The sequence below is a fragment of the Podarcis tiliguerta genome (assembly GCF_965153285.1).
Source record: "Podarcis tiliguerta genome assembly, chromosome: 4".
Classification (NCBI taxonomy): Eukaryota; Metazoa; Chordata; class Lepidosauria; order Squamata; family Lacertidae; genus Podarcis; species Podarcis tiliguerta.
The window spans coordinates 43,885,005-43,905,363 of record NC_139537.1 but is presented as its reverse complement, the minus strand read 5'-3'; the positions used below and the strand labels follow the sequence as shown (position 1 = coordinate 43,905,363).

Genomic DNA, 20,359 nt, shown 5'->3' with positions numbered 1-20,359 from the left:
TATTATTGAAATGATTAAGTTCATTTAACTGTCAAGCACGTTTGAAAACAATTTGTTAAATGTAGGGGGAGCATGTCATTGAACTCTGGAGCTCAGACTCTCTAATCCAGTGCTAGAGGCACATGGAAATACATCCAGATATTAATGTTTGTAGTTTTATATTAGGCATTTAAAGTCAAAGAGGGCAGTTTCATAGTAATGTGATATACCAGCTTAAATGGCGTCATTAAAACAACTTTGCCTCTGGTTTCTAGCCTTTTTTGTTGAACTGTCATAAATACAGAGATCACCTTAAATCCCCGCATTTTCACTCAAACACCTGCACTGGCATGTATTCATAAAACTCTCATATCACATTGTGCTCGCTTTTATTAAAGGTCTTCTGGAAGATTTTCTTCAGAGAGCCACTGTCTCACATGCCCCCAAGTTAATTAAAATGCTTTATTGAGATGCACAACATGGACCCACTAAACAGTGTCAGGCACTGTGTGACCTGGTGCCTCTGTGTTTGGGGTATCTGGTTATTGCTAAACTATTCCTTTCACAACCTCCCTCGTTCCTACATTGTGATTCAGCAGAACTGCTGGGCCATTAATTAGTGCTTGGTTTTCTGAGAGCTTTTCTAATTCATGTTTTTAAATGCCAGGCCCAACCACAAAGCTCTTTAGACCCATAATCTACAAAATAAAATTTGTGGCTCAATTTCCATTTGCCTAAACTTCATCTGTAATGAGAACGTGTCTGCTGAAGACATCTGTTTCAGCATGGCATCCTTTCATTTTAATGGCAAATAATAGAGTTCAGCTCCCCAAGATTAGAGGTTATAGGGTAGGCCTTTGAGCTGGCTTGGCTTCCTTGCTGAAATGTACTGCCAGCCAATTTAATATATGCAATAGAGGCCCAGCAACTAGCTGTTTTGTTCCCCCTTTGCATAACACCTCCCTCATTCCCCTCCTTGCAAAATAGCATGATCCTGTCTAAACACTTTGCTCCATAGCATTGTTGAGCAGGGTGTCAGTATCTGCTTTTATGGAGTTGACAATAATATTATTTCGTTTCAATGAAACACAGGGTAAATGAGGAGGAATCACAGCTAATTATACAGTTGAAAATATATACTCATACTGAAAGGGAATGTGGCTGCAGAAATCTGTCTGTCGTCTAACCCCATGTCTTTGGCTTTGTTGAAACCAGGGTTGTTTCACGTGTACTGTAATAACTCTTTGTCCTGTCCTCAAATGTAAAGAGGCCATCAAATAAAGAGCTGCCAGTTTAATCTTCCTTTCAAATTCCAAATCTGTTGTCCCATATACATATTCACTGGCTTTTCAAGATACATCTATACTCATGTATACTTCCAGGCTTTAAGGGTTTGCGGATGGAAACATGAGTGAAGCATTAGTGCTTCTGGCAGCAGTTTTAATGTATGGAAACCCCCCCAGAAATACACAGTGTGGTTCTATGCACCTTTTTTCAAAAGCAGGGGAGGGTAATTTAATAGTGCAATGCTATACACATCTACCCAGAATCAAGTCTCATTGGGTTTAATGGGGCTTATTCCTAGGCAAGAATGTATATAATTGCAGCCTTTGTCTTTTTTACTTACAGGGTTGGGTAGATAAGGCTGCTATTAAAATCAGGGGGGCCCTACCATTAGGCAGAGTGAGGCATTTGCCTCTGGCAGTGGCTGCTAGGGATACATGGAGGTGATTTTCCTTCTCTTCCCTTCCTGATTTTATAGGATATGTATGAGATGTAGCCACACTTGCTAAGCTTACTGCATAGATAGTTGCGTGAACCTTTTATGTGAATGTCAATGTTATAAAACTGATAAATTCTCATAGCCTTTTGGAATGCCAAATTTAATTATGACTATACAGTGGTACCTCGGGTTACAGACATTTCAGGTTACAGACGCTTCAGGTTACAGACTCCGCTGATCCAGAAATAGTACCTCAGGTTAAAAACTTTGCTTCAGGATGAGAACAGAAATTGTGCGGCAGCGGCATGGTGGTAGCGGGAGGCACCATTAGCTAAAGTGGTACCTCAGGTTAAGAACGGTTTCAGGTTAAGAACAGACCTCCGGAATGAATTAAGTTCTTAACCCAAGGTACCACTGTACAGCCTTATGCATTGTTATGAACATATCTATTTATAAATATTGGATATTTTATTTTTGTCTGTTACCTTTTAATTGATGTATTAGCCACTTTACTTATGCTTTTGTCTGGCGGCTTTATATGGTAATTTTCTTCAATCAATATATTCTATTTGTTATTCTCATATTTTTCTATATATTGTATTAGTAGTAATAAAAAAGTGTGCGTACTGTATACACCATTAAGTGTTTGCAGATGGGAACTTTGGTATTTGTACTGGTCTTCCTTCAGCAGCATTAATACGTAGAGCAGCCCCTTGTGTTGTGTAATTCCACAAAGGTCTACTGAGACGTTCCATTGTGTTCAATAGTAAAACAATGTAAGCTGTGTTGCATTGCTGCTTTAGATTAACTGATAATTATGTTGGATTTGCCTGACATGAGGGTGCCAATATAGAGGGACTTTCTTGAGAAAGGAAAACAGGATCAGACATCTCGGGTTTTCTCGTTTCCTTTTCATGCACTAAATCCACAAGTATGCTAAATCCACAGAAATAGTATTTATTCTGATTTTGGGATAAAGATTTTAGTTAAATACTGTGATTTATTTATTTTTTAAAAAAAGAACAGTGAGAGTCCTGAACACACAAAAAAAGGGGGGGGGGGGAGATCGTTGTCATTTCATTTGGCTTCTCTCAAAAGGCAATCCATCCAATAAGCCACTAAATACAACTACAAATGTACTAGGACACATACAAATGAAGCTGTATAAAACCATTCACTAGAGATTCAAATGCTATTGAATAAGCCTATATAAATCGGGTCTATAACATCTGAGCAGATAGCTCTGTCAAAATCAATCTGTCCTGTTTCTTTAGCTGGCTAAGCGGCAAACTTCTAAATGCAGAAAGAAAACTGACTAGGTCCTGCACTGTCTTTCTTTTTGTTTCAATGTTTTATGTGGAACTCATTGGGATTGTGAGCTTTTGAATGAGAAGCAATATGGGGCTCCAAAAAACATGATCTGTTACTCCTTCTGTCAGAATTCAGGATATTTATATAAGAACAATTATTTTGATGTAAAACATATGACAGATTGTGAAGCTGAAGCTCCAATACTTTGGCCACCTCATGAGAAGAGAAGACTCCCTGGAAAAGACCCTGATGTTGGGAAAGATGGAGGGCACAAGGAGAAGGGGACGACAGAGGACGAGATGGTTGGACAGTGTTCTCGAAGCTACGAACATGAGTCTGACCAAACTGCGGGAGACAGTGGAAGACAGGAGTGCCTGGCGTGCTCTGGTCCATGGGGTCATGAAGAGTCAGACACGACTAAACGACTAAACAACAACAAAACATATGACAAAGAAGAAGCGAGTAAGTTACGAGGCTGGGGTGGGCAATAGCCAACATGGTGCTTTCAAAGTGTTGTTAGGCTCTAACTTCCATCAGGCCCAGCAAGCATAGTCAGGGATAATGGGAGTGGTCCTTTCCCTTGGGCAAGATCTGAACCTAAATTGGGGCGGGAGTGTGTGATGCAACCTTCAATGTGAGTTGTATAACATGTTGTTTTAATGACTTGGAGCTCCTACCTACCACTTACGTTACTGCTACACACAAAAGGAAGTTCAGATGAACCCCCTCAAGCATTCGAAAAACTAAATGCTCCCTTCTTTGGCTTAGGCTTCTATGCAATTCCACATTGCCCTGCCTACTAGGGCAAAGATGACACCATGAGTGTTGTTCTGGCTGAAAGACAGAGTGACGCAAATCCAGAAGACACAAATCATTCGGACCTGTTGGTGCTGCTAAGTTCTCCTCCCCATCTGAGGAAACATCTAAGAATTAAGGGTGTATTTTAAGATGAACCCATATAGCTAAGAATTCACAGGTCTCTGTGAACATTCCCCAACTGAGAAAGGACTTTCCTGCAAAGTAGAGCCACTCAATGTATGCTATTTCAGACTGTCCCTTTCTTATAAGATTAAACAAATTCATATGGGATTGGTCTACCAATGGCTGTTGTGATGACACCTAAACATTCAAAGGCCACAAAATACCAGGTACTTGAATGTAGGGTGAAAAAGAGATGTTGCCTTCATGCTACTAAGCGTTCTTGACCACTGTGGGAAACTGGACGCTGAACTAGAGAGACTTTTGATGCATAGTTGGTGGGAACATGAGAGAAAGTCTTCTTGGAGGTTGCTTCCAACCTTGGAACTCCCCAAGTCACTTATATGATGAGCCCCTACTGGCTGGCAAATACTGTTTTATTCAGACAGGTTGTTGGCCCCATATGCTGCATATATGATGGAATTTGCTCAACTGGGTGTTTTTAATCAGTTTTGATGATGTGCTTTTTAATTTGTGGCTGTATTAAGCACCATTTGGTGGAAAGACGGGTTACAGGTTAGCAAACAAATAAAAAAGACATATTCGTCTGTTCCAGCAACTTTAATCTTCTCATTGCAATGTGATAAAAATAAAATTATAAAGCATCTATCATTGCCCAAGTTTCAGAATCATTACATCTCTGAAACACCATGGTAATTTGAAGCAAATTAGCTAATTTGAGCTCTGTCCCATTAGGCAAAATCATGGTCTCAACTGAGATCTTACACTCTGTTTCAAAAGATCCCCTTTGAACCAAAATTTCACTGTTTGGTCACATCCCTCCATTTAAAATGTTTCACCCCTCCAAATCCAATATGACTTTAAATTCTTCTTTGGTGTCCCCTGTACTCTATTTTATTGAATCTTGGATCTATTTCCTTTATGAACAAGACTATAATTTTAATGTTTTAAAATCTGTCTTGCTTTTCTTAACTCTTATACTAATATTAGCTTTAGTTAAATTTTAATGAATCCACTTTTATAGAAACCAGCTGCAGAAAATGGCTATAGTACTGTAGAAAACACAATTTGCCACCAAGTAAGTCAATTTTAGTAGATCCCTGTTGTGTCTTATACTAACTGAGTTATGATCCCTATCTGAGCCTAGCAATATTCTTTCAAGTAATAACGGTAGTATTTTAACTTCCTTTTTGTGAACATTTTATTAATTTCTTTGCAGAATTTTTATTGTATTGTTATCACTGTTCTACTTCAGCTAGCCCATGAAACACAGAGGCTACACAATATTTTCTCACTGTCTTTCAGATTCCTAGTCTTCTATAGCATAAGCTCAAAAATATATCTTTTAAGCATTTGTTGGGAGAGTATCCCTATTATCACGGTGCTCAACAAGCAAAGAATGGGAAACAGTTTTGAACATTACTGAAGGTTGATGCATATGCTACCAGAAAAGCCATGAATGGTAACTTAGTAATGCCAGTGACACTCCTGGCAGCATTTAGAAGGAAACTAATGATGTGGGTGGGTCTGGTATCGTGGGCAGAGCAGAGCAATATTGGCATCGGAAATAACTACATTGCCAGATAACAGGCTCTCTTGAAGCACTGCTCAGAGCAATGTATAAAGTCACAGCAGTTCTTACAACCCCTGCTATTGACATATGAACTAGTTCTGAATGTGATCTGAAGGGACACAGGAAGTATAAATTACTTTGTGCTTCCTGTTTTCCACACTTATTTATAATGTGCTATCTGTTACTCATGGCATTTCTAGTCACATATAAAAGGACGCACGTGGTGCTGTGGTCTAAACCACTGAGCCTCTTAGGCTTACTGATCAGAAGGTTGGCAGTTCGAATCCACGTGAGCTCCCGGTGCTCTGTCTCAGCTCCTGCCAACCTAGCAGTTCAAAAGCACACCAGTGCAAGTAAGTAAATAGGTACCGCTGCAGTGGGAAGGTAAACAGCATTTATGTGCGCTCTGGCACTCATCATGGCCCTCCTTGTGCCAGTAGCGGTTTAGTCATGCTGGCCACATGACCCGGAAAGCTGTCTGCGGACAAACACTAGCTCCCTCGGCCTGAAAAGCGAGATAAACTCTGCACCCCATAGTCGCCTTTGACTGGACTTAACGGTCTGGGGTCCTTTACCTTTAGTTACATATAAAGGAATGAATTTGGCATAACTAGACCCCAATATGGAAAGAAATCAAGATCAATTTTACAATGGAGGTATTATATTCCTAAGTAAGGTAGGTAGCAAGCAAGATCAAGGCAATGTCAATAGTAGGTGAATTTCAATCTTCAACCAACGTTCTTCAGGAACATGGTCCATTCTCAAGAGTTATATCTTTTAAACTCTGAGTTGAGTATTTCCTTGGTATGTGTAGTTTGAAACTGAGTACAGAATGTATAATCCAATTCCTACTGAAATTTTAACATGGGTTGCGTTGATTGTAATAGGAAATATATGACTGATTGCTATTTTACTTGGAATTTTGTTACAGCACAATGTCATTCACATTTACTCAGAATTAAGCATCATTGAGTTAATGGGACTTACTCTAAGGTAACATTATTTTGGAAATGTCAAGCAACATTGACAATATGCTTACATTGCATTGTTAGGCTCATAGTTTACAGGAGACTATGATCCTAAAAGACACCATCCATCTATGATTTATTTCCTTTTCAATTAGTTTGTCAGTTTAAAGAAAAATATTTTCTTTTCCTTTGTACTGCACATTTTAAAAACTGCATTAAACGGTTTAAAAAGACATGATAGCCTGCTTTAGTTTCAGTTACTGGTGGCACTGCCACTACTGGGTTTTTATTATGTAAATTGCTGCAATCTGGTTAGTTCCTTCCTCTTTTTTCTGTTACAAAAGGGGGCTGCAAGTGCTAATCAAAGTGTTGCAATTTCCATATTAATGATGTTTTCATAATGACACTTACTTGATATGCAATGTGAATGGAGTGGTGACTTTTTATTCTTCTTCAAAGAGGCAGTAATAAAATGTTAATTTTTATGAAATAAAGTATGTTTGTTTTGAAACTAGTAGCAATTGTCCAGTACTATTGTTCCCCTACCAGTAATGTGTAATAAAGCATTTCTAATTTAAACACAGCAACAAGCTATAGAGTGCTGTTGTTAACACACACTATGACCCAGTCTGTACTATTCTCAAACCATGGCTTATTGAACAAACTAACCAAATCACCCTGCTGAGATGCTGAGGGCCCTGCTGCTGCCTCTCTCCACCTGGCCCAGGGTGGGCTGCTTCATAAGAACTTCTTCTGCTGCTCAGCAGAGAGGGCCTCTTCTCCTAAATTGTTTTTTATATCCTTTTATTTAGGGCCTAGGGCTTGCCGATGGAAAGGTCGGCAGTTCGAATCCCCGTGGCGGGGTGCGCTCCCGTTGTTCGGTCCCAGCGCCTGCCAACCTAGCAGTTCGAAAGCACTCTCGGGTGCAAGTAGATAAATAGGGACCGCTTACTAGCGGGAAGGTAAACGGCGTTTCCGTGTGCGGCTTTGGCTCGCCAGAGCAGCGATGTCACGCTGGCCACGTGACCCGGAAGTGTCTTTGGACAGCGCTGGCCCCCGGCCTCTTTGAGTGAGATGGGCGCACAACCCTAGAGTCTGTCAAGACTGGCCCGTACGGGCAGGGGTACCTTTACCTTTACCTATTTATTTTTTAGTGTATTAGTTGTTTTTAATTGAGTTGTAAAGGCATTTGTGGGATATGGCTGGGAGGAGAGGAGCTGGGGAGAGCAGGGAGAGGCCCAGTCACGGTGGTTCTGGGTAGGGGGAGGTATGGCGTGGGAGGTGGGGCAGGCCAGGTAAGGGGCACATGGCACAGGCAGTTAGTGGCTGTGCCGTGGGCCAACCCCTCTTCCAACCTGGGGAATTGTGGTTGTCATATCAGTCAGCCCTCGGGTCTGTGACTGCTGCTGTTCAATGCCAGGATCTGCCGCCTGATACCAGCTACTGGCCAAGGGAATTGCTGCTGTTGGGAACACTGCTTATCTCCTCTTTTATACATGGAAGTTTGCTGCAACTACCTGTTCCTTTCAGTCTACAAACTCAGAGCAAAGTATCACAGTTTTTGGCCAGAGGAAGGGGCTGCTGTTAGGCTTTTAATTTATACACAATTTCAATATCACTAGCACTTTAAAATACTAAGATTCACTATTTCAGCTTTTCCAAACACCTCCAGAATTTTAATGAAAGAGTTTAGACTGGATAGCCTTTCCATAAGATGACAATCATCTCCCTGCAAAAAGAGCTGACAAGCATAGTTTGAGTTCCAGCTTGTGCATATGTTAAAGAATTTAATCTTATATCTACTGTGAGCAAAAGTTGCATTGTGGTTTAGCCTGGTCATGTGAATCCACAGCCATACTTTGTACAACATGCTTTTGGAAAATTCAGCCATAATATCCTTCATTGTGGTAGGCAGTTTCTCCAGGTCATCAGTTCAGTATATCAAGGATCATGGAATGTTTGTCTGCAGCGCTGCCTTTACCTAACATTTCAAATAAAAGACTGCAGTCAGCCGTTTCTAAGGAAAACAAATTCACTGAATCACACTATTTGTTACTTATTATTGAGCATCGAATAGCTCACCAAAGTTCTTTGTCGAAATACCTGAAACAGGCCATCAGAGTCAAAATGATATAGAGTCCTGCAATGCTGTGTTACAGTTTTTCTATTTTCATGAAGCAATTGTGGCTCTGAAAGAAAAGAATAAAACTACAGCCAGGTTATTTGTACCTGGTGGATTCGTTCAGCTTTCAACAAAATCAGCAAAAGAACTGGAGGAAAAACAGAAGGTTACAAAGCATCCCAGGAATTTATGAAGTGAAAAGGGAAATAATGGCTTTCTAGCAAATAATGCCATGTATTCTTTTATCATTTCCACTGCTTGGGTTACAGTAACAAGAAGGGGGTCAGCTTTTTGTGATAGCCACCTTACCTACTGTTCTTTGAAAACTCCAAGTGATGTAATTTGACTAAATTTGGGAGAGTCAGGGATTGCCCTACCTTTTCCTTCATAATTCAAATTCAGACAATTTCCACAAATTGACTACAATCCCCCCCAAAAAAAAAATTCTATGGGGGGGGACTTATCTAGAGTGAAGAGATTGAATGCTGAAATCCAAAGAATCTCAAATTAACACCCCAAAACCCAACACGGTCCAATTCAGTCCAAACCAGTGCCAAAGTTTGACCTGAAGTTTAGTGGGAACCTCCTTTCCTCTAACTTGAAGCTATCAGTTCATGTCCTAGCCCCCAATGTAGGCCAAAACAAGCTTGCTCATCTTTCATGTGACAGCACTTTTCCAAATCCCTCAAATGTTCCTCATAAAGCTTGGTCACCCTCCTCTGCACACGTTCTTCTAAAATCGTGGTGCCCAGAACTGGACACAGTACTCCAGGTGGGATCTGAACAAGGCAGAATAAATTAGTAATATTACTTCCCTTGATCAGGACACTATACTTCTGTTGATGCAGCCTAAGATAGCATTAACTGTTTTTTTTACTGATGCATCACACTGTTGACTCACATAAAGTTTGGGATCTAAGTCCCCTACATCTGTTTTGCATGTACTACTGGCAAGTCAGGTGCCCCCCATCTCATAACTGTGCAGCTAGTTCTTCCTGCCTAGGGATTTGAGAGCAGGCTTCCCTGGTCATATTCCTACATTCCAACCACTGCGCCACACTGGCTTTCTGTAAAATTAAGCAACAGCTTTGTTATGTGCTAATGAGAGCTCACAAATTACACAGATCACTTGGTGCTAACTTGGAAATAATACTCCTGAAAAGAAGACATTTCACACATTCATTGAGTGAACAAGAAGATCATGATAGGTCAAGTGAAGCACATGTATGTATGAGCTGGTTCCAATTCTAAGGATAAAATGATGGATGATGGCCTGAACATATTTGGAAAAAATATTCAGTAGAGTGCAGGTGTAACAGTGAAAGATACTGGATCATTTGCAGACATTGTAATAAATCTTCATTTCAATCCAGTCTTGCTGAAGATTTGTTCAAAGGATCGATCAATAGACCATATCGTTTTAATTAATGAATCCTGAAGACTGAATAGGATGAACTGACCACTCTTGCAGACTAATGTGGGCACTGAAATTAATATTGGTATCCAATTCCAGCCCTGGTCCATCAGCAATTCAATGAAAAAAAGCATATCTTGTTCATCCAAAGGTTTAAAATGCTGCTGCTGGTGGTCCTTTGTGCTGCATTCTATGGCTTGTTTATTAATAGAACAGAAAGTGTTCTATTAAATTAAGAAAACATGGTTCAGCATGTTGTGTTATGGAGTTTTCCATGTTCACTCAAGTTCCAGAATGCTGGGAAATTGCAGGTGTTAATGACAGCAATATGAATGTGGTATGGAATCTTGTGTTCAAGCCTAACCTCTAACCTTGGCAGAATGGTGGACCCAACTCTCAGATTTGTATGTTTACAGTGGTACCTCGGGTTACATATGCTTCAGGTTACATATGCTTCAGGTTACAGACTCTGCTTACCCAGAAATAGTACCTTGGGTTAAGAACTTTGCTTCAAGATGAGAACAGAAATTGTGCAGCGGTGGCGTGGCAGCAGCAGCAGGAGGAGGAGGTGGCCCCATTAGCTAAAGTGATGCTTCAGGTTAAGAACAGTTTCAGTTTAAGAACGGACCTCTGGAACGAATTAAGTACGTAACCAGAGGTACCACTGTACTGGAACAGATTTGGAAAGGATTTGTCTTTTCACTGGAATAGACACATGGAGTCCATGCAACTGAAGCTAATATCTTATACCTATTAAGTGGTTAATTTATTAAGTGAAAAATAATTCTCAAAACTCTTATGAGAATATCAAAGGGAATTTTATCTGAAAATGTCAATGTGTCTTCTGCTGTTTTGGAATTCTCCCTCATCTCACAGAAAGCATAATTTAGTTTGAGAGGTGTGGAATGGGAAAAATATAAAGTATTCTACTGGTGCACTTCCCTCCCCCCCCCCCAATACTAAGTACATAGTTAAGAATTTCTGCCTGATGCATGCATAAAATGCACTGTATTCACCAATAAGTTCTCTGTGATGCATCTTTAAAACACAAAGTGCTCCCTCACCACTAAAATGTGTAATAAATGTCCAGGCAGAAATTATACATTCACATCTTCCCAAATGCTTGCTACAAACACATACAATCAATTTCTTGCTTTTAAAGCACTTCAGTTAACACAGCCCAATCAACTGTTTGCTCTGAAGAGGATAACATGTATTAATTGGTTTGATCTGCCTAACCATTTAAGGGTTAAATACAAGTTTATGGGATCATCAGCCTCAGGATTGTTTGTTCTTACAATTTTCAAAATAAACAGAACTTCACTTCCTTTTTCTTTGTATATGTTTTCATATCAGTTGGGCTATCTCCACATTTAACATTAAATCTATGCATTGTTCCCCTTGCAATATTCAAGTTCACATGCATGAAATACAAGCAAAATGCATTTTTCACTAGTTTCTTTGCTATTTTTTTTCTTTCTTTCATTTATTGAGAAAAGAGAAAATATTGTTAACAACTTAGAACTCTTTCTTTTAAATAAATCAAGTTGTTTTTCTTCATAATAGTACGATACTGAAAATACAGAAATATCTTAAACTTTCAAATGATGTGGAAAACAAAATGTGATAAAATTAGTCACAAGTTTCATATGTGGAAGGAAGAGAAAAAAGACCCACATGAGGGGGGGGAAGTGAGCTGACAGCCTTAAAAATTGCCCTAATTGAGAATGGGAATATGAGACACATCTAGCCACTTCCAGGGCCTTGAAAGGATTGGCATTCCATCTTCTGGTTCTGTATTATGAACAAACCTGGAATCTTTTTGACCTTGTGAATTCAGCTTGAGCCAAGCTGAGTTGAAAACCTTAAATCAAGATCCTGTCAGAATGTGATGATTCTTGAAAGAATGATAACCTGCAGATAAGGCAAAATGAAATTTAGTTGGCTCTTGTAATGGCTTGGACCTACTCTAGGAATGGAAATGTCAATCATGTGGCCTCCTTCCAAGGTTAAATGGGAAGTTGTGCTTGACTTCATAGATGGAGTCCTTTGGCTATTGCTTCCCTCACATTTGGCACAAAAGAGGACAGAAGAAAGGTATGTTAAAAGGAAAGGATAAATGACCAGGTAACATGAAATGCTTTTTTTTGGGGGGGGGGGTCTTGAATGGACCATATTTGAGAGATGTGGCCAAAACTGATAGGAGGAAGAACAGTTTGCAAACCAAGACATTTACTAACATCTCAAAAACCTGCTCTTTATCTTTTTATACACAGACTGGTGCTAAAGAGACATTACTTTCACACTGAAAAATGCTTTTAGCAATTCTAGTAATGCAGGATATATTTTTTTAATGCCGTCCTGCTTGAATATTTTCATGTTTTGAATAATGCTGTTTCAAGAATCAATCATATTATTCCCTAGAAGGTTTGTAGGATGGTCACTGTCATTTTGAATTAAACAGGTAATTCAGAAATTACCAGAAATTCAAAAACTTGGGCAGAGTGTATTTGAGGGAGCAACATAAATGCTTCCTTGGGTGTCCTAATGCTCTGTGGGGTGCTGCCGTTACTGCGGACAATACACCACCACTAATGCAAGCAGAGGTTTTGGTAGTAAAAGTCTTCTCATATCCAATTGTAGAAATTTGTATGACTATTTACATTGCTCATGAGAAGGTGCTCAGGCAGGTTGGACCTACCAAGGTGTCCTTGGTACTTATGATGAAATCTCCCAATACCACATCTGGGTTTTTTTCCAACAGAACTTCTGAAATTTCTTCCCTGACCTGGCAGAAGCAGGCTGCTGAGCAGTGAAGTGGATGGAACACTAAAAGAACACTCACTCTGACTCTCTGGCCTGACACCAGGTACAAGCTTCACTCTTGGTCCCCAGGAAGTCTGGTTGCCTGACAGAAGCAGTGGAATTCCAATGCATTATGGCAGCCCAAATAACCTGATTCTCCTGACTCTGCTGGTGCTGAACCAAGTACACTGGGGACATAGCTAATTGAGATCAGGTGATCTACAAAGGTCTTGATAATATATGCCAGGTCAGTCCCCTCAATTAAATTATGGATGAGTGATGCATTCACCAACAATACTGCTAGCATGGAGTGCTGGTTAGAACGACAACACAGCTGCTGAAGGAGGTGGCAGATTACAGTATCTAACAGTAATTAGGGCTCCCTGCCACCTATCTCTTAAATTCAACACAAACAATGCTACATTTTTTGTCACAGGGTTGCTGAAACATTTGGTTTGCTTTTGTTATGAGCAACAGACTTAAAAGAAAGGGATTATAGTATTAACATTTTTAGGGTGCTGTCCTTCAACCTCTCAATTTTCATCAGCAGACTGATGCCTTTCAATGCAAATAAAGTTGAAATAAAGCTCAAGGTTCCTGATATGGCATTGTATATTGTTTTATATTGATACATCACCTGCCCTTCCAAACTTTTTTGTAAAGTTTTTGTCTTATGAAATGGAGCTTCCAGAATTTAACTTGAAGAGAGAGAGGCTTAAGCCCATTTACCCACTAAAAACTGTATGCCCAACTGATTTATTCCCCAAATGGGAAACATACAAGGCACCTTCTTTCCGTACACCCATGTTCAGCCCACGTCTTCAGTGCCTGCATGGTCTGGGTGACGGGAGCACCTTCCGATCACAGGAACAGCAGCACAGCATTCCCGAGGAATAGGTCCTAGTGCTGTGGACTCACATTTGTTCATGTGAGCACCTCAAATGCAGCAGAGTAACGGAAGCAAAGCTGTGGAGGTTTTGTAGCATCCCTAATTTATTTCTACTGCTTAAACAAATAAAAGAACATAACAAACATGTATGAGAGAAACAGCTCTCATACTGCCATCCTGTCTCTAGACAGATCAAGGAAAAAGCACACAGTACTAGGAACGGAAGTCTGGAAAGAGTAGCTTCCGCCCCCTCCTTTTTCACAGACAGAAAGTAAAACAAACATGATCTGGTGATCCTTGCAATGGGAGGGATGAAAATACTGACATTCTCTCTTTTCTTTTCAGCATAGGTTAAAAACATACATTAGACCCACAACGTATGTAGGAATTATGTTCTGGGGATAGTGCATAAAGCCAAAATTGCATATAGACAAAACACATTGGCAATCCCACCCACCATTGAAACCAAAGTTTCCCCTTCCTCCATTTTTATTTTTTTTAATTGCCAAGCGTGCAAAGTTGAATGTGCACAAGTTAAATGCATGCAAGTTGTGAGTCTACTGTACTGTGGTACCTTGGTTTATGAACTTAATCCGTTCCAGAAGTCTGTTCTTAAACCAAAACCGTTCTTAAACCAAGACACACTTTTCTTAATGAGGCCTCCCACCGTCAGTGCCCTTCCACCATTCGGATTCCATTCTTAGACTGAGGTAAAGTTCACAAACCGGGACACTATTTCTGGTTTTATGGAGTTCTTAAACCGAATCGTTCATAAACAGGACTGTTCTTAAACCGAGGTACCACTGTGTTGTAAGTAAGCATTAGCTGTGGGCTACTGTGTGATTTAGACACCTCACAACATGCTTTCATCTGTAAAATGGATTCACACAGATGTTAAGTACTAAAAGACATTTACAAAACACCAGCATTAAATACTACAAGAATACTGATTGGAAATTTCAGCTTGCCATCTTCTCCCTACACCACAAATAATTGCACACATTTTCTAGTGTTCCATTTTCCTAAGCAGACTACGCTTTCATTTTATTTTATTTTTTGCAGACACAGTCAATAAAACAAGATTCTTTTTCAATCTAAAATACTCTTTACATTTTATTTTTCTAATTATGTTTTTAACTTGTGCTGCATCTTTCTTTCTTATTTAGATTTCCCACTTTCCAACTAAATGCATTTCTATTTATGTATTTTAAGAGGCCTTCTGTTTAGAATTATTTTAACATTGCCACTTAACTACATTTGCATCTGTTGCTTTGCCCCCTCTAGATTTCATCAAGATGAATTTTAATTGCATATGCAATTGTTCCTAAAATGATCTTACTTCCTAGCACTAGGTCCCCCCTCTCAGATAATAAAACTCCAATTAAACTTATTAAGTCATCTGATATTTCCTCAAACTAACTTTTATTGATGACCCAGACTGTTCAGTTTGCTTCCCATCGCCATGAACAATATTCTAAGCCTAATTATATTTTATCATCATGGGCGTTCCTCTGAACCAGCCATATTTATCAAACTTCATGCATTTTCTAGGACTTCATCCAAAATAGCCTCAAACCAGACAAATGCTTCAAATAAGCCATGGAACAAAACAATCCTGAAGTACTTTGCAGAAATATGTCTTTGCTCTTCATTTTGCATTCTGCTGTAGCCAAGTTAACATCTGAGTAATTAAAGTATTGCCAGGAATTTTAAATATCCTGTTTTTTAACATGTTTCCCCAGTTGTATACTTTTTAGATTTTGCATTAGCTGCTCTGAACATGTGAACCATATCTATTTCCAGTAATCACAATAATATTTGTTGTGATTTCAGCAACTTCACTCATTGTGTATCTTACCTGCAATACCACTTTCCTCATGTGTTTTAAAAGTGTGCAGACTTGTATTTTAGGGTGCACTCATAGCAAATTCACTTTTGTTTAGAATTAGACAACTGAGTGTTAATACATGCACGATGTGGCATCTTCAAAGGTTAATCTTACATTCCCTTCCACCACCTCTTCTTGCCTAGCTGCTCTCTCTTTAGAAAACCTTTCTACTTAAGTCATCCTCCCCCCTCCACAGCAATATGCAATGTTGCCCCCAGCCAATTCGGTCTTTTATTTCCATCACATTCGCCTGTCAGAATTTTGTGACTGATCCTTCCACCTCTATAGTCATAACATTGAACATGTCATGAAATCACAGCAGCTCAGACATTGGCTAGAAGAGGCTCACAGGTGACAGACAGCCAGTTCAAGCCCATTAAATATCTATGATTTGGAGCTATTTTTGCATCATGCACATTTTCAGCTTTTGCACCATATGCTGCTACAATTTCTATGACCTGGTTTTATTCTCTCACATTTACATTATCTTTTCACTTTCAAGTCTGAAGTTAATCCTGCAGACATCCCTGCTGCAAGAAATGTACACATTAAAACCAGCTGTGCCTCGACTGTGAGATAGTAACTGGCCCTGCTAAGATAATTCAGCTTGCAATCCAGAACCATAAAAGTCAGCGGTAATTTTGTAACTGACTTCAGTGGGATCTGGAGTACTAATTTGGTTTTTCATCAGTATTCTGAGCACACTTAAAAGAACCCATTACTGTTTTTGTATCAATTTATTGGTCCTAAGTGTGTGGTATATGCAGAAAAGGGAAGTTACAGTTAACAATTATTTAAAAGAACTGACACCTTTCAAATGATATTTCTGCTCTAACACTGGCAGAGACTTTTCAAAACCTTGCCACTCAGATCTGTGATATTTGTATTGCAATGTTCAACTGCAAATAACAGAACAGAACCTGTTCTGACCTCAGATACCTTCAATTGATAAAGATATTATACTGGGGCATTCAGGTACAATTCTGGGTGCAACACTCAGCTTTCATTGGAAGGCTACCTCACTGCATGTCCAGAAAGAAAATTATATATTCTGACTTTGTGCACACAGCTAAACACACTCTCTGGGAATCTCAACACACATGAAGCAGAAAAAGCACCTCCTTTACTGTCCATCAAAAGCTCTGTGTGCCCAGGAGCCACATGAATTAGACCTCAGTTTTTCTGAATAACTGTTTTCTGTTGGTGAACTCAATTTATGGGCTTCCATTTGAGCATGCACTACATGTTGCACAGCAGTATTAGCACCTTTCCCCCCAAACTGCAATAATATTCTGCTTAATGAGACTATGATAAAAAAGTTAGTATTTCAAAATAGCACACTATTTTCCTCCAGTGTAGGAAGAGCAACACTGATAGGAAGAGAGCACAGAGATGTGCCTTCATGGTAGTGATTGGGAACTAATAATGCACATAATTAAGAACGCATATTTTAATGCATGAAAATAATGTGCCACCAAAACGGTATGTTTTGCATGGCCAAATACGAAGGAACGATAATTAGTTCCCCACTACTTTTCTTGTTTCATAAGTCTTTGTTGTTTCAGTGGATGGAATGTGCTTTCTCTCTCTCTCTTTTTTTTATTGGACCCAAGTTAAAAAGAAAAAGGAGAGAGAATGTTGCCACCATTATTATTTTTCTCTAGTTTGCATTGTAATGGAATATCAAAAGGTAATATTATCTATTGTGCCTCTATCTGGGGCATGTTACTTAAGTTTCAGTTCCTCCTAGACAACGAACCATGAAGACTGAAGAGATGACACAGACACATCATGTCCTTCCTCCCTTCATGCCCCTTGAGTGACGGTACTTTGCATGAGCTTTCCTGAGAGGATTAATGGCAGATTTGACTCTAGGAAATAATTACGAGGTTTGACAAGACATTTGAGACTCTGGTGATAAAAGAGACGGAAGGTTTCAGTGAGGAACTAGGATGCTGACAGGCATAACATGCTCATTATGGAAATTCAAAAAGAGAAAGAATATCTAAAAATAAGCAAGATATCGAGGCACATATTTTATACATCAACCACACGGCAAGCTTCTTGTTATCCCATGTGCTAATATCACCCATATCTTACTAACTGTAATGAGGGCCTCTTTAAAAAAAAAAACTTAGCACACTTCTCTCTTTCTTACCTCTGTGCTTCCTATTATTTTCCCTTCTTGGAGGGAGGTGGTGAACAGAAAGGAGCTAAGAAACAGTCCTAATAAACAATTGTATATGCAAAGGGACTCTCCACATGATCCATCCTACATTTGGAACAGAAGCTATATTTGCATGCACACAGGTGCTATCATAACCTTCTGAGCAGCATATAGAGGTGTTTGACAGGAGGATATATGTACATTGCAAATGACTGTGGCTGTATGAATAAGGGTTGCACAACTGGGACCTGCCATAGTGTTCCAATGAGGAGTGCTTTGGGAAAGGGACATAGTTCAGTGGCAGAGCCTGCAAAATGGCCAAGGTTTGATTACTGGAATCTCCAGGTAGGGCTAAGAAGCAAATTCTGTCTGAAAATAAAGGTATTATTATTGTTGTTGTTGTTGTTGTTGTTATTATTATTATTTAAATCTGGAAGGTCAGTGCCAGTCACTGCAGTCAGTACTGAGCTGAAAGGATCCAGGATCCCAGCCAGCCTGTTGTGCCTTTTTCTAGAACAGGCTTCCTCAACCTTGGTCCTCCAGATGTTTTTGGCCTACAACTCCCATGTTCCCTAGCTAGCAGGACCAGTGGTCAGGGGTGATGGGAATTGTAGTCTCAAAAAACATCTAGAGGGCCGAGGTTGAGGAAGCCTGTTCTAGAATATTCCATCCTATTCCCCTTTATCTTGGCCTTCCATTCTTTCCCACCCTTGAGCAGCTGGTATTCCATGCACACGGAGCATGTTCAGTCCACATTGGACTAACTTTTCTCCCCTCCCTAAAGGTTTGTATAATGCTATAAACTTGCAATTCTGCCTGCTGATACTTCTGTTATTGAGCAGAATGCGGAGAATTGAGTTGCCATTAATACAGGATGGTGGTGGTGGTACTTTTACAATCTTTCTCGGATTCTACCACTTTAAATGCAGGTGCATGGGGGAAAGGGATTACGGTACATATTTGAACACTCCCCCCCCCCCCCCATTAAAACAAGAGAAGCAACAACATTGCCCAATTCATTTAGACAAGTAGAATCAACCATATGCTAACGGCTGCAAAGCTCACCTGTTTTTAAAACAACTCCCCCACAACACATTCTTTTCCACTGGAAACAATGGGAGGGAAAGTGAATGTGAGATTTAGGCATGTCCCTGAGCTCTTCTAATTTTCTTCTCAGTTGGGAAGCAGGTCAGGAACCCTGGATTTTGGATCCCAGCTTCTTCCCCTAGCATGCCCCCAGTCACTCCTGATGTCACCCCAAATTTTGGGGCCCGCAGGTCATAGCGCAAATGTCGGTTGAGCCAGAGCATTGAAGGATCTCACTCTATGACACTGGAGTTCTGTTTCCAGTGTAGAAGAGGGTGATCTAATCAGTCCTAAAGCCTCCAAGACACCATAGAATTGCAGCCCATGCACCATGTTAGATTGAATAGGTGCAACAGGCAATTACGTGGAACAAAAGCCCAACAATACTTCCTTTACGATACGATGTGATACGATAATCTTTATTGTCATTGCCCCATACAGAACAACTAAATTGGGGGGGGGGGGATCTACATAAGACATTCAAAACCAACAAACCTGCTATCCCAGCCTGGTTAGCCCCATAAAAATTCTGATACCCCATTTTTAATATACAATACACTCCCATAGAGACTCCTTACACTATGTTTAAAACCAAAATCACATTTGGATAGAAACTGTTTCTCAGGCGGCTAGTCCTAGTCTTTATAACCCTTTACCTTTTTTCCAGAAGGCAGAAGCTGAAAGAGATAATTTCTGGAGTGTGCACTATCCTGCACTATCGCTGCAGCTTTCTTATAGCACCTGGAAGCATAGATTTGATCTAAGGTGGGAAGAGTGCACCCAATTATTCTCTCCGCAGTCTTTACAACCCTGGACAGCATTGGTTTTTCCCCTGACTGTGCAGCTCCCAAACCACACACACAAACCATAAGTTAATATATTCTCAACAGTACAATGCAAAGCCTTACTGGGCATAACTTTATTGATTTTTATTAGCATTTCTGAACTCAACTTTGACAAACAAGAACAATCAGTAATGTATACATGTCTACCCAGGAGTCAATAGAACTTACTCCAAGGCAAGTGTTTAAAGGAGGCCAATTTAGGACTGCAGCCTAAGTTGCAAAAAGTTTCCTGTTATATTTATTTAAATATTCATTTTCATTTCTATCAGGTTTTTTCCCCATCAAGCCCTGGTGAAGTTAATGTTTCTAAAAATATAAATGCATAAAATAAATAATGTTTTGTCTCACACAGAAGTACAGCAGATAATGACAGCCACAATCCAACCTGGGAAGCTGGGGTAGATTTCAAGAGCCAAATTGTGTAGATGGAAAGGCAGAGCTGTACTCTTTCTTATCACATTTTTTGTTTTTGAATATACCTTTCTCTGGCTGCTTTCTTCTTCTTCTTTGAGGGGGGAGCGGTTACAAGAAAATATGTCGGGTGGGAAAGACAAGGTTTGAGGGAGAAAAGCAGGAGTTCACCTCCCTCCCCTACCTCTGTGCTTTCAAGTTCCCACCACCCCCACCTTTTGGGATTATGGCAGCAACCC

The 20,359-nt window shown here is 39.9% G+C and overlaps 1 protein-coding gene across 3 annotated transcripts in view; it reads right to left on the bottom strand.

The window, feature by feature from the left end:
* Positions 1-20,359, bottom strand: part of LOC310677010 (uncharacterized protein) — a 169,169-nt gene that overhangs the window by 131,600 nt on the left and 17,210 nt on the right. Inside the window, exons 2-3 of one of the 3 annotated variants that reach the window (XM_083439314.1) lie at positions 12,875-12,937; positions 8,597-8,682 (exon numbers count right to left, since the gene is read on the bottom strand). In XM_083439314.1, coding sequence (XP_083295440.1) covers positions 8,597-8,682; positions 12,875-12,937 — 149 coding nt within the window. Of the gene's footprint in view, positions 1-7,626; positions 8,475-8,575; positions 8,683-12,874; positions 12,938-20,359 lie in introns of those variants that run through there. The other 2 variants (XR_014510826.1, XR_014510827.1) reach the window with 2 other exon arrangements.